Raw genomic sequence first — 12,424 nt, 5'->3', positions numbered from 1 at the left:
CAGGAGCGTGGCAAGTCCTGGACTCAACCCCTGAGCTACACAAAGAAGACACCTACCTTGTGTTTTTGTCCAGTCTAGGGTAGAGGGAAAACTTCAGCTTATAGAGGACTAGGGCAGGCCAAGCCCTCACAGTGGCAGAGCCAGCACTAGGCTGACGCCTGTCAGACTGGTTGTGACAAATCCCCTGAAGTGCTGCCGCACAAGGCAGCTCTGGTGCTCTAGGAACGACCCTGCTCAAGAAGCTGGCCATGACCTGCCCACCCACCGGACAGCGCCGCGGCGGCAGGGGCTGCAGAGCACAGAGCGGCGGGCGCACATGGCAGGTTGCAGCTGGAGGCTGGGGACGGATTGCTTGGGTAGGCCCGGGCTGGCTTCAGTCTCACAGTGAAAGGATTTTGCTGGGAGTAGAGGGTGCACCACCTAGCCTGCTTCTGCCGTGCTGGAAAAGGGATCCAGGGCTTCACGCACGCACGCTAACCTAGCAATGGACTAGCTGCAGCCCCAGGATCTAGAGATGGGGTCACCATACATTATCTAAATTGACCCTAAGTCCAAGAACAAGCAACCTGTGACTCAGAGAAGACGCTGCAGAGGCATGTGCAGAGGGGTGAGGAGGGCAGAGGTCAGAGGAGCTGCAGTACTACAGCCCTTCTCCCCGGGTCCTGCAGAGGGGCAGCTGGACTTCCTGCCTTTAGACCTAATGGGGATAAACTCCCCCTACACACACACACACACACACACACACACACACACACACACACACACACACACACACACGCGCGCGCGCGCGCACAGGGTTTCTCTGTATAGCCCTGGCCATCCTGGATCTCGCTTTGTAGTCCAGGCTGGCTTCAAGCTCAGAGCTTCACCTGGCTCTGCCTCCTCAGTGCTGGGGTTAAAGGCGTGCACCACCACTGCCTGGCAGGACATAAACTGTGGTTTCCAGCCACTAACTTGTAATCTCTTGTTACATCAGCAGGAAGCTAACACAAGAGTTGTCCCAACAAAGGACGGTGAGAAAGGGCAGCAGAGGCCCCACAGCATCCCTGGGACTGTGGTCTAGGTCGGGGGCTTTTGCTGGAAAGACTGGGGGTCCTGGAGGTTGAGACCGCATCATTTCAACATTTTTCATCTGAGACAGGGTTTCTCTGTGTAGCCCTGGCTGTCCTGAAACTTGCTCTGTAGACCAGGCTGGCCTTGAACTCACAGAGATCCACCTGCCTCTGCATCCCAAGTGCTGGGATCAAAGGCGTGCGCCACCTACCATCCGGTCCATCGTCTGGCTTTTTGAGACAGGGTCTCATGTAGCCCAAGGTAGGCTGAAACACAAGAGAAGACTTTTTTACTGTTCAGAATTCACACGTGGCTCTGGTAGGTAGGAGACAGAGTCCCTGAACCTTCCAATAGGTGGGTGACTTATCACTCAAGCTGCCACCACACCCTTAGCCTTCTTCCTTTCAGGTTTTATTTATGTTGTATGTGTGTGCTTGTGCTGTGGTTTGCACATGAAGGTCAAAGCAATTTTTTGAAAGTGGGCTCTCCCTTCTTGTGGGTCCCAGAGATTTAATAATCTGGCTTCAAAGTTGGCACCTTTACCTGTTGAGCCATCCTGCCAGCCTTGGTTTTGGTTGGTTGGTTGATTGGCTGGTTGGGTTTTCTTTTGTTTTGTCTTAGGTTCTTGAGACAGGGTCTCACTGTGTAGTCCAGGCTGGTCTACAGCTTGCTATATTGGCTAGACTGTCCTTGAACTCACAGAGATCCGTCTGCCTCTGCCTCTCCTGAGTGTTGGGATGAAAGGTGCCATCACCATGCCCTGCCTACTTTGAGACAGCATCTTTTTTTTCGTTTTGTTTTGTTTTTTGAGACAGGGTTTCTCTATATAGCTTTGGTTCCTGTCCTGGAACTCGCTCTGTAGCCCAGGCTGGCCTCGAACTCACAGAGATCCGCCTGGCTCTGCCTCCCAAGTGCTGGGATTAAAGGCGTGCGCCACCACCGCCCGGTTGAGACAGGATCTTACGTAGCCAAGGCTAACCTTGAACACCTAGCTCTACTAGCTCCAACATACCATAGTCTTCATTCTCAGTCTCTCAGGCACAGCCTGCTCCTTTCTGAATGGCCTCAGTGGGAACTCAGGTGAGGTCCAGGTGCCAGCCCTGACAAACAATGGCACTCCCTCCCCATACTTGGAAAATCCCAGGCTTATCTCCCAGGCGCCAAACCCAACGCAGACACATGTGCTGCACAGCAGTGGTGGACTAGGAAGAGTCAGGGCCTGCCGGCCACTCATCCAATGAACTCCCGTGTGGTTGATGCTGCGCCCAGACAGGTACAGTTCTCAGTGCAAGGGCTTTGCAGGGTGGAAACGGCCACCAGAGAGGCCAAGACAATGGGGAAGATGAGTCAACCACAGGATGTGTTCAGTGGCGATAAGAACAGAGCAGGGTGAGCCCACTGCTGCCAGGGCGTCATGAAGCCTCTGCCTTGTGTGTGTAAGACTTCGATGAGATGGGGACGACATAGGGATCTGGAGGGAAGGGTATTCCACACGCTGAGGAAACAGCCAGTGCCAGGGCCTTGGGCTAAGAGTATACCCACCTCAGCTGGGCGGTGGTGGCGCACGCCTTTAGTCCCAGCACTCGGGAGGCAGAGGCAGGTGGATTTCTGTGAGTTTGAGGCCAGCCTGGGCTACAGAGTGAGTTCCAGGACAGCCAGAGCTGTTACACAGAGAAACCCTGTCTCGAAAAACCAAAAAAGGAAAAAAAGTGTACCCACCTCAGACACGCCAAGGATGGCTAGTGTTGGAAAGGAGCATAGCATGGGGAGGGCAGGGGGAGGGCCGGCTAGCACAGGGCCGAACTCTGCAGACCTCTGGGCCACCTTTTTGGAGGGGTCAGGCGGGGACTATGGATTGAGTCAAGGGCCTGCAGCAGGCCAGGCAAGTACTCTACCACTCACTGGTCACTCTAGGCAGGGCTCTCCAACCGAGCTGTGGATCTGTTCCTCTTTTTATACTTTCTGAGACAGGGTCTTAGTAAATTGCCCTGGCCAGCCTCCAATCTTCTGTCCTCCTGCCTCAGGCTCCTTGGTAGCTGATATGACCGGTCTGCACTATCACCGCCCCCGCTGAAGACTGGACTTTTTTTTTTTTTTTTTTAATCTCGAAAGAATCGGGAACCCAGAGACTGGAGGACTGGAGGCACTCAGCTGACAGGTTCACAAATTCTGTCCCCTGGGAGCAGTTGGAGGCTAGGAAGCAGGGAACTCAGAAGGGAGGCCACGGCGGTGACAGTCTTCGTGGGAGATGGTGGAGGCAAGGCCAGTACGGTGGCAGCTGATGTGATGGGCACTGGTCGGATGGATTCTACATCCATTTCGAAGCTGGAAGGCCTGGTTGCAACCTCAGCTAGCTCACCCTGTCGCTGTGGGTGCGCTGTCCTGAGGCCGGTGGCCGCGTCACTTGTCACCACTAGGTGGCGCGTCCCGCCCGGGCACGAACACACCCCTGGCACAGTCTACCCCAAAGTTTCCTTTCACTTTCGGTCTTTGGCTGTCACCCAGCCTGGTCTTTCCACACCCAGCTGGGGCAAGCCTGGTGTGTGGGGTGGATGGCTTTCCAGGTCCCCGAGGGGCGGTCCCAGGGTCCCCACTCCGGGGCCGAGGGAGCAGGGTGGGGGCCTGGGGAGGATTCTGGGGACCGGTTTCTTAGAAGGGAAGATGACTTTTCACTGTAACTGGGGCTCGTGCAGGAAGCCCGAGGGAGCAGCAGGCGGAAACGTGCCCACATCAAGGGCGGCAGGACCGGGCGGAGGGGTACAGGGGCGAGCAGAGCAGGGGCTGCAGGGTGCGAGGCCTGCCCTTCTGTCCCTCCCCAGACCCTGCCACAGGCATGAGGGGTCTCCGGCCGAGATGACAGTGCTGGTGCCAGCCTGGAGCCCAAATGTGCGTATACCTGAGGGATGATGGAGCAGGGCGGAGAAGGGAGCTGGGTAAGGGACGGAGGCATGGAGAGAGACCCGGGACGGTCAGAAGAAAGAGGACCAGGAGATGGAGAAATACGGACTCAGGCTTGTCACAGCGGCCAAGGTGCGGGACAGGCAGAGGCGGGGAAGGTGACAGCCGCCCAGTTAGGGAAGGGAGCGGGATGGATGCAGGGAGTCAGTCCCGGCATGGAGTCACGCTGGCATCGCCTCCCTGTAGTCGTCCCTGCTGCTGCTGCTGCTGCTGCTGAGCCCTTGCCTGCGGGGGACGCCTGACTGCTACTTCAGCCACAATCCTATCTCCTCCAACTTCAACCTGAGGATCAAGAAGCTGGTGAGCCGGCTCGACCCAGGCCAGGCCACCGCGCTGGGTCCCTACCCCACCCCTCTGCCCGTCTCTGTGTCTCTATCTCTGTGGGGTCTTGTTCCTGGGTCTCTCTCACTGTCTCTCTTTGGATCTCTCTCTCTGGGTCTCTACTGTCTCTCTTTGGATCTCTCTCTCTGGGTCTCTGCCACTGTCTCTCTCTCTGGGTCTCTACTGTCTCTCTTTGGATCTCTCTCTGGGTCTCTGTCACTGTCTCTCTTTGGATCTCTCTCTCTGGGTCTCTGTCACTGTCTCTCTCTCTGGGTCTCTACTGTCTCTCTTTGGATCTCACTCTCTGGTCTGTCATTGTCTCTCTCTCTCTGGGTCTCTGTCACTGTCTCTCTCTCTCTGAGTCCCTGTTCTATGTCTGTCTCTGTTTCTCTGCAGGTCTCTCTCCGTTCCTGGGTCCATGTTCCTCTCTGTCTCTCTCTGTCTCTCCCTCTCTGTGGGTCTCTTTCCTGCTATCTCTTGTCCCTTCTTCTCTATACGGGCCCTGTCCTCCTTTCTCGGTGTCCATGTCCCCTTCTCTCGGGGTCAGTTTCCAACTCCTCCGACCTTGGTTTCTCCCACAGACTGACTACCTGCTTAAAGATTACCCCGTCACGGTGGCCATCAACCTTCAGGACGTGAGTCACAGTCGGGAGGGCCCTGGGGTGGAGGTGGGAACCAGACTCAGATGTGCCGCCCTTCGGGGACAAGGCTAGTGGACCGCCTGCCCTCCCCTCGGACCGGGGGATCTAGGTCCGGCCCGCCCCGCCTCTCTCCCTCAGGTGTAGCGGGCCCCTCCCTCCCGTCAGGGGTCTCAGACCTGTACCCCTGCCACTTCTCCTGGTGTCTGGCCCTGTCCCGGTCCCACGATGGGCAGGCCCACCGTTCTCACCCCTTCGTCTCTAGCGAAGCCCCACCTGTCTCAGGCCCCTGGCCCCGCCCCACCTACCTTAGGCATCTGACCACGCCCATCCTCTTCGGCCACCTAGCCCCGCCCCCGCTCAGCCATCACCCGCCCACCCTCCCTCAACCTCTGGCTCTGCCCATCCCGTTAGTCATACGGTAGCACCCCCCCCCCGACACGCACCCCGACACCCCAGCCCTGTGGCGTGAACTGGGCTCTTGGTCGGCAGGAGAAACACTGCAAGGCTTTGTGGAGCCTCTTCCTGGCCCAGCGCTGGATGGAGCAGTTGAAGACTGTGGCAGGGACCGAGATGCAGGGGCTCCTGGAGGCTGTCAACACGGAGATACATTTCGTCAGGTCGTGTGCCTTCCAGGTTAGCACTGGGACCTGGTAACAAAGTGAAGGAGCCAAGTCCCTCCCAGGCCTTGAAGTAGACAGGGCTCTGCTAGGGCTGGTGGGGGTGGGGGTGAGGGTGGGTTCTTTTGCCGACAGCATACCACGAGGTAGAGCTGGAACCTCCAAGCCCTAAGGTCGCCTGGGGATCCTGTTACTGGGTCTGTGCCTCAGTAGGTGAAGAAGGCCATTACGAAGGGGTTCTCTCCCCTAACAACGTAGAACCCTGAAATCTTTGGGACCTGGGCCCACTGGCTCTGACCTCAATTCAGGGCCCTGGGTTGGTGGAGACTCTGGTATGACATGGTGATGACCTACCCCTCCCTCCTCCCAGCCTCTCCCAGAATGTCTTCGCTTCGTCCAGACCAACATCTCCCACCTCCTGCAGGACACCTGCTCGCAGCTGTTGGTTCTGAAACCCTGTATGGGGAAGGCCTGCCAGAATTTCTCTCGGTGCCTGGAGGTGCAATGTCAGCCAGGTAACAGCAGCACTGGAGTCCAGCACCCCGTGCCACCCGGCTCACCGGAGCCCAGCACCCCGTGCCACCCGGCTCACCGGAGCCCAGCACCCCGTGCCACCCGGCTCACCGGAGCCCAGCACCCCCGGTGCCACACGGCTCACCGGAGCCCAGCACCCCGTGCCACCCGGCTCACCGGAGCCCAGTACCCCCTGTACCACCCGGCTCACCGGAGCCCAGCACCCCAGCTCACCAGAGCCCAGCACCCCCGTGCCATCCGGCTCACCGGAGCCCAGCACCCCCAGTACCACCCGGCTCACCGGAGCCCAGCACCCCGGTGCCACCAGCCTGGTCCTGCTTACTGTGTATCCTAGAGGCTTCTGCTTCTACAAGCTGAGACTTGAGACAAGTTCTTTCTCCTTTCTTTTTTCTTTTCTTTTTTCGAGACAGGGTTTCCCTGTGTAGTTTTGGTGCCTGTCCTGGATCTCGTTTGCCTCGAACTCACAGAGATCCACCTGCCTCTGCCTCCCGAGTGCTGAGATCAAAGGCGTGCGCCACCACCGCCCGGCTTCTTCACTGCCCGGCTTCTTCTTCTTCTCCTTCTTCTCCTTCTTCTCCTTCTTCTCCTTCTTCTCCTTCTTCTCCTTCTTCTCCTTCTTCTCCTTCTTCTCCTTCTTCTTCTTCTTCTTCTTCTTCTTCTTCAAGATCTATTTATTTTTATGTGTATGAGTGTTTTTACCTACATACTGACTGTGTCTGGTGCTGAAAGAGACCAGAAGAGGGTATCAGATCCCCTGGAACTGGAGTTACAGATGGTTGTGAGCTGCTCTGTGGGTGCTGGGAACTGAACCCAGGTCCAAGGCAAGGACAGCCAGTGCTCTTCACTGCTGAGCCCTCTCTCCAGCCCATTTTCTCTTCTTTTGAGATAGGGTCTCATTATTTAGGCCAGGCTAGCCTTGAACTCAGAGCAATCCTCCTGCCTGTCCTGATTACAAGTGTGAAGCCACCACATCTGACTTCAGAACTTTTTCTTTTTCGTGTTATCACATATTAATTTTATATAATAATTGTAGCAGGCTTTCTCTTTAGGCCACCAGTCGGCTCCCAAATAAAGACACACAGAGACTTACTATTAATTATGAATTCCCAGCCTTAGCTTAGGCTTGTTTCTGGCTAGCTTTTTTTTTTTTAACTTAAACTAACCCATTTCTATTACTCTGTGTGCTGCCCCGAGGCTTGTTTACCTCGTCTACATACTGTCCATCCTGCTTTCCTGCTTCCTCCGTGTCTGGCTGGCTGGACCCTGGCTAGCTGTCTGACTCGTCTGCCAGCCCCACCTATCCCTCCTCTGCCTAGCTATTGGTCATTCAGGGTTTTTTTCTTTTTGGTTTTTTCAGACAGGGTTTCATGTGTAGCCCTGACTGTCCTGGAACTCTGTAGCCCAGGCTGGCCTCGAATTCTCAGAGATCTGCCTGCCTCTGCCTCCCAAGTGCTGGGACTAAAGGTATGTGCCACCACCACCACCGCCTGGCTGGTCGTTCAGCTTTTTATTAGACCAATCAGGTGCCTTAGGCAGGCAAGGTGAAACAGCAACACATCTTTCCATAGTTACACAATTATTCTGCAACACAAACAAATATAACACATCTTTACTTAGTTAAACAAATGATGTGGCTCATGACATTTCCATACTATGTAGGCCAGGCTGGCCTTGAACTCAGAGCAATCCTCCTGCCTGTCCTGATTGCAAGTGTGAAGCCACCACATCTGGCTTCAAAAGATTTTTTCATATTTTTTACACATATTAACTACATATAATGATGTGTCTCATCATTTTCACACGTGTCCCCTGTCTCACGGATCCCCTTCCTCTTTCTAACTAGTCCCTCTTCTATTTTTTTTTTTTAAACAGGGCATCAGGCAGAACAGGGCCTCAGAACCCCATTATAGATGATAGGTATGCCTGCAGGCCAGAAGAGAGCACCAGGTCTCATTACAGATGTTGTGAGCCACCATGTAGTTGCTGGGAATTGAACTCAGGACCTCTGGAAGAGCAGCCAGTGCTCTTAACCTCTGAACCATCTCTCCAGCCCCCCTCTTCTATTTTTTAAGCCACTGAGGTCGGTTGACTACAGGAACCATGTCTGAGAAGTTGTTTACGGGGCACCTCACCAGTGGCTACACTCCTGAAGAAAATGTCTCTTCCTACCTAGCAGCCATTAACTGCAATAGATGTTACCATCAGACATGCCTTTTTATGACCTCAGTTTACCTGTCTTTGAGAAGACAGGACTTCCAGTCTGGTTGTCTAGGGCAGTCCTGTCCACTAAAAAGGGAAACTGATTGAGCCACAGGTTTCTGGGTAACAATAATTTTTTTCTTAGTTTTTGTTTGTTTTGTTTAATTTTGAGACAGGGTCTCTCTATATAGTCCTGGCTGCCTGTAACTTTTTATGTAGATAAGGCTGAGATCCTCATGCCTCCGTCTCCTGAGTGGTGGGATTAAACGTGAGGCCAGCCTGGTCTACAGAATGAGTTCCAGGACAGCCAGGGCTACACAGAGAAACCCTGTCTCAAAAAAAAAAAAAAAAAAAAAAAAAGTATGGGCCATCATACTCAGCCAGGCTCATACTTTTAAAAAAAAATTATTTTTTTATTTAGATTGTGTGCGTGCGTGCGTGCGTGCGTGCATAAGAGAGTATTGGATTGGTAGCTCCTGGAATCAGAGCTACACTTGTGAGCCACCATGTGGGTGCCAGGATTTGAATCTGGGTTCTCTGGAAGAGCAGCCAGTGCTCTTAACCACTGAGCCATCTCTCCAGCCCCAGGCTCATACTTTTTATATCCAAATTGGTTTATTTTTGAAAGTGTTTCACTATAAACATCCCTGTCTGGCCTGGAGCTCACTATGTAGACCAGGCTAGCCTCAAATTCACAGAGATCCACCTGCTTTTGTCTCTAGAATGCTGGTTAAAGGCCAGTGCTGCCTGGCCTATCTCCCTGCCCCCAGGTTTTCGGGTGTTTGGAGGCCCCTCATGCACTGTTACCCATGGTCCTCCAGGACTTCCAGTGTCTGCTCTGGCCAGTCCCTCAGTGACGTGGTTCTGCTCTCTCCCCAGACTCGTCTACCCTGCTGCCCCCGAGGAGTCCTGTCGCCCTAGAAGGCACCGAGCTTCCAGAGCCTCCGTCCAGCCAGCTCTTGCTGCTGCTGCTGCTGCTGCCTCTCACGCTTGTGCTCCTGGCCGCTGCCTGGGGCCTTCGCTGGCAAAGGGCACGAAGGAGGACGGCACTCCGCCCTGGGGTGAGCCCGGAGTCGGGGCAGTTGGAGGGAGGACGTGGCAAGGGATGAGGGTGGCAGGTGGCTGACCCTGTGGGGGCCTCAGGTGCCCCTCACCTCCCATCCCTAGGATATGACACTTGGGCGGCGTCGGCTCAGCCAGGGGCTTGTCTCGGTGAGTCTTCCACTTACACTGGAGCATGGAATGGCCAGGCTTGGGGGCAGAGAGTCAGTCCAAGATTCGGGGGTGGGGAGGGTCTCACTATGTCTCATTGGAGGGGCAGGGGTTCAGGGGAGCTGTGTGTGTCCGGGGGAAGAGCAGCCTTTGATAAGCTTCCAGTGTGGCAAAGCTCAGGGCTTCTCAAGCTGCTGCCGTTACAAGGCGGCAGAGAGCCGTGGAGGACTGTGGGAAGGAGCCTGGTGTGGGAAGAAGGCAAGGCAGGTTCCCCCCAAGTACCCATATTTTAGAGTTCACTGTGTGCTTTACACTCATGCCTCTCCTGGAGGTTATACCTGTAGTCCCAGCACTTGAGAGGCCAGAGCAGGGCAGCTGCTGCAAGGTCTGGCCACCCTGGGCTACATGGTGAGTTCAAGGCCATTGTGAGATACACAGTGAACCCTTGTCTCCTGTCTCAAATAAACAAACAAAAAAACGCAATTCAGTGACACTTTTTTTTTTTTTTTTTTTTTTTTTTTGTTTTTTGAGACAGGGTTTCTCTGTGTAGCTTTGTGCCTTTCCTGGAACTCACTTTGTAGACCAGGCTGGCCTCGAACTCACAGAGATCCACCTGCCTCTGCCTCCCGAGTGCTGGGATTAAAGGCGTGCACCACCACCACCACCACCACCACCACCACCACCACCACCACCAGCACCACCGGCGACACTTATTTTTTTGCAGATGAGGTCTCACTATGTTGCTCAAACTGACTTTGAACACCTTGATGAATCTTCCTGTCCCAGCCTTCCCAATAGTTGGGCCTGTAGGCATGTTATATACAACAAGGCTTTTCTTTTTCTTTTTTCTTTGTTTTCTCGGTGCTAGAGTTGGGAACCAAAACAAGGAACAAGCTAGGCAAATACTGTACTACTGAGCTACATCCCCTGCCCAGAGGACACAACGTCCAGGCATGGTGATGGACATCGGCAGTCCAGTACTTCTGAACTGGAAATGCTGAAGCTGGAGGATACTGACTTTAAGAAAAACAAAAAAGAAAAGAAAGAGAGAGGAACACTGTAGCCCTGTGTGGTGGCTTCTGTCATCCCAGCTCCTTAAAATCAAGAGCGACGGCTGGGTATGGTGCTGCGTGCCTGCAACCTTAGCAGGAGGCTGAGGCAGAGGGATGGAAACTTCAAGGCCAGCCTGGGCACCTGAGTGAGACCTGGCTCAAAACAACAGTGACAAATAGGGATGCTGGGGTGGAGCTCAGTGGCAGGCCCCGCACAAGGAAGGCTCTGGGTCCTCTGCTGCTGTCACGGCCACTGGAACACGGGACAATCTCTAAGTGTTGTGGTTTCCCACTCCTCGGCTTGTTTCTGAAACCCACCATTTATCAGACATAGTGGCACAGGTCTGTAATCCCAACTCTATCTATTTATTGTTTTCTGAGATGGTCTCGATGTAGCTCAGATGGCCTGGAACTCATGGGTAATCCATCTCTACCTTTGGAGTGCTGGGATCACTATCATACTAGATGACAATTCCCCTTTTTAAAAAAAATAATTCGACCCTCCCCAAAGTTATTAAACTGGAAAAATAATTACGCATGGGGGGCATAACTGTGGCATGGTGCCTGTGTAGCAGTCAGGGGACACTTGCAGGAGTGGCAGAGGCCTTTTATCCATTAAGCCAGTTTGAGGGCTATGATTTGTTTTGTTTGTTTGTTTGTTTGTTTGTTTTGAAACAGGGTCTCATGTAGCCCCATCTGACTTGGAACTTGCTGTGTAGACCAGGCTGGCTTGAAACTCAAGAGATCACCTGCCTCTCCCTCCTCAATGATAGGATTAAAGGTGTGTGTGTCACCATGCCTGGCTGTAAGACTCCCTTTGGAAAAACAAAATACAAAAACAAACAAAGGAAAAAACTGGGAGCAGATTTTGTGGTGCAAGGTCTCTGCACCCTGGAGAAGAGGCAGAAGGGTCAGGATTCTGGGTTATTCTGGTACATAGAAATTCCAGGCTAACCTAACCCGGGTGGAGTGGGGGAGGGACGGATGAGGAGGGGAGGGTGTAGCTCAGGGGTAACAGGCTTGGCTCAAAGGTAGAGTGCTGTCGTGGGACAGACCATTGATGATCCAGTTTTACAGAGGAGACTGAGGCCAAGCGGGAGTCACGTGGCAGACGTTGCACAGCCTGGACACGGGGAAAGTTGGGTGGAGGCTGGCCCCCCTCTTGGACCTCGCTGCCCCTCCAGCTCTCTCCAGAGGACGAAGTCAACATCAGAAACCAGCAAAAGCCGTACTCACCCCACTCTGTACAAAGTCTTTGCCCCCATGAACTTGGATATAAATGGTTTTTACCAGCTCTTCCGGACCTATCTGTGGACGGGACAGGGAGTGAGTGGGTGGGCTGTTTGAGGTTTCAGGATCTTGGTTTTGCAGTGCTTGGTGATGTAATCCCAGCTCTCCAGAAGCTGAGGCAGGACCTCAAGTTTTAAGGCCAGCCTGGATTGCAGAAGTCTTATGTCAAAAGCCAAAACCAGCGACAAAAGGTGCTGTTTGTTTTCTGAGGCCTCCATTGGCCCAGAATCAGCACTGAGTAATGAATGCTCCCTGGAGCCCTGATGGGAGGCAGGAGCAGCCCAAATTCCCCAAGGCCACGGCCGCAAAGTGTCGGAGCTTCCAGGAGGCATGGACTCAGGCTGGGGTGTTTGGGGAGGTTCTCTAGAGTTGCTCACGGAGACTGCCCAGGTGACTCGTCTGGCGTGTTTGTTTCCTGGGGGAGGCGGGTACCCCACCTAACACGCACAGCTGATGCAAAGGCCTCTGGACACACGGCAGGTGGGCGTGCCCGAACCTGGAAGGCCTCCCTTCCCCCCCCGCCCCCCCGCCCCGTCCGTCTGGGACA

The 12,424-nt window shown here is 54.2% G+C and overlaps 1 protein-coding gene across 7 annotated transcripts; it reads left to right on the top strand.

Moving 5' to 3' along the window:
* Positions 1–3,510: 3,510 nt before the first annotated feature.
* On the top strand, positions 3,511–12,382 carry Flt3lg (fms related receptor tyrosine kinase 3 ligand). 7 transcript variants are annotated; one of them, XM_028861895.2, is made up of 9 exons: positions 3,548–3,617; positions 3,873–3,939; positions 4,198–4,311; positions 4,914–4,967; positions 5,463–5,606; positions 5,961–6,105; positions 9,203–9,384; positions 9,467–9,535; positions 11,266–11,284. In XM_028861895.2, the coding sequence occupies exons 2-8, from the start codon at positions 3,907–3,909 to the stop codon at positions 9,488–9,490; spliced, it is 696 nt and encodes a 231-aa protein (XP_028717728.2). In that variant the 5' UTR covers positions 3,548–3,617; positions 3,873–3,906; the 3' UTR covers positions 9,491–9,535; positions 11,266–11,284. The 7 variants fall into 7 exon arrangements, with proteins under 7 accessions (XP_028717725.1, XP_037056576.1, XP_028717728.2 ...); XM_028861894.2 differs by lacking the exon at positions 11,266–11,284 and adding an exon at positions 10,404–10,998; XM_028861893.2 differs by lacking the exon at positions 11,266–11,284 and adding an exon at positions 11,665–11,752 and having other exon boundaries at positions 3,549–3,617.
* The last annotated feature ends 42 nt before the right edge of the window (positions 12,383–12,424 follow it).

Source organism: Peromyscus leucopus, chromosome 1 (assembly GCF_004664715.2).
Source record: "Peromyscus leucopus breed LL Stock chromosome 1, UCI_PerLeu_2.1, whole genome shotgun sequence".
Lineage (NCBI taxonomy): Eukaryota > Metazoa > Chordata > Mammalia > Rodentia > Cricetidae > Peromyscus > Peromyscus leucopus.
Note: the sequence above shows the minus strand (reverse complement) of the source record. Positions and strands in the feature narration are given on the sequence as shown.

Coding starts and splice junctions, on each gene's coding strand:
- Flt3lg (XM_028861889.2), top strand. CDS start 3,715: ATGACTTTTCACTGTAACTGGGGCTCGTGCAGGAAGCCCGAGGGAGCA. Junction 4,312..4,913: donor ACCTGAGGATCAAGAAGCTG/GTGAGCCGGCTC, acceptor TTTCTCCCACAG/ACTGACTACCTGCTTAAAGA. Junction 9,385..11,664: donor GGACGGCACTCCGCCCTGGG/GTGAGCCCGGAG, acceptor CCAGTTTTACAG/AGGAGACTGAGGCCAAGCGG.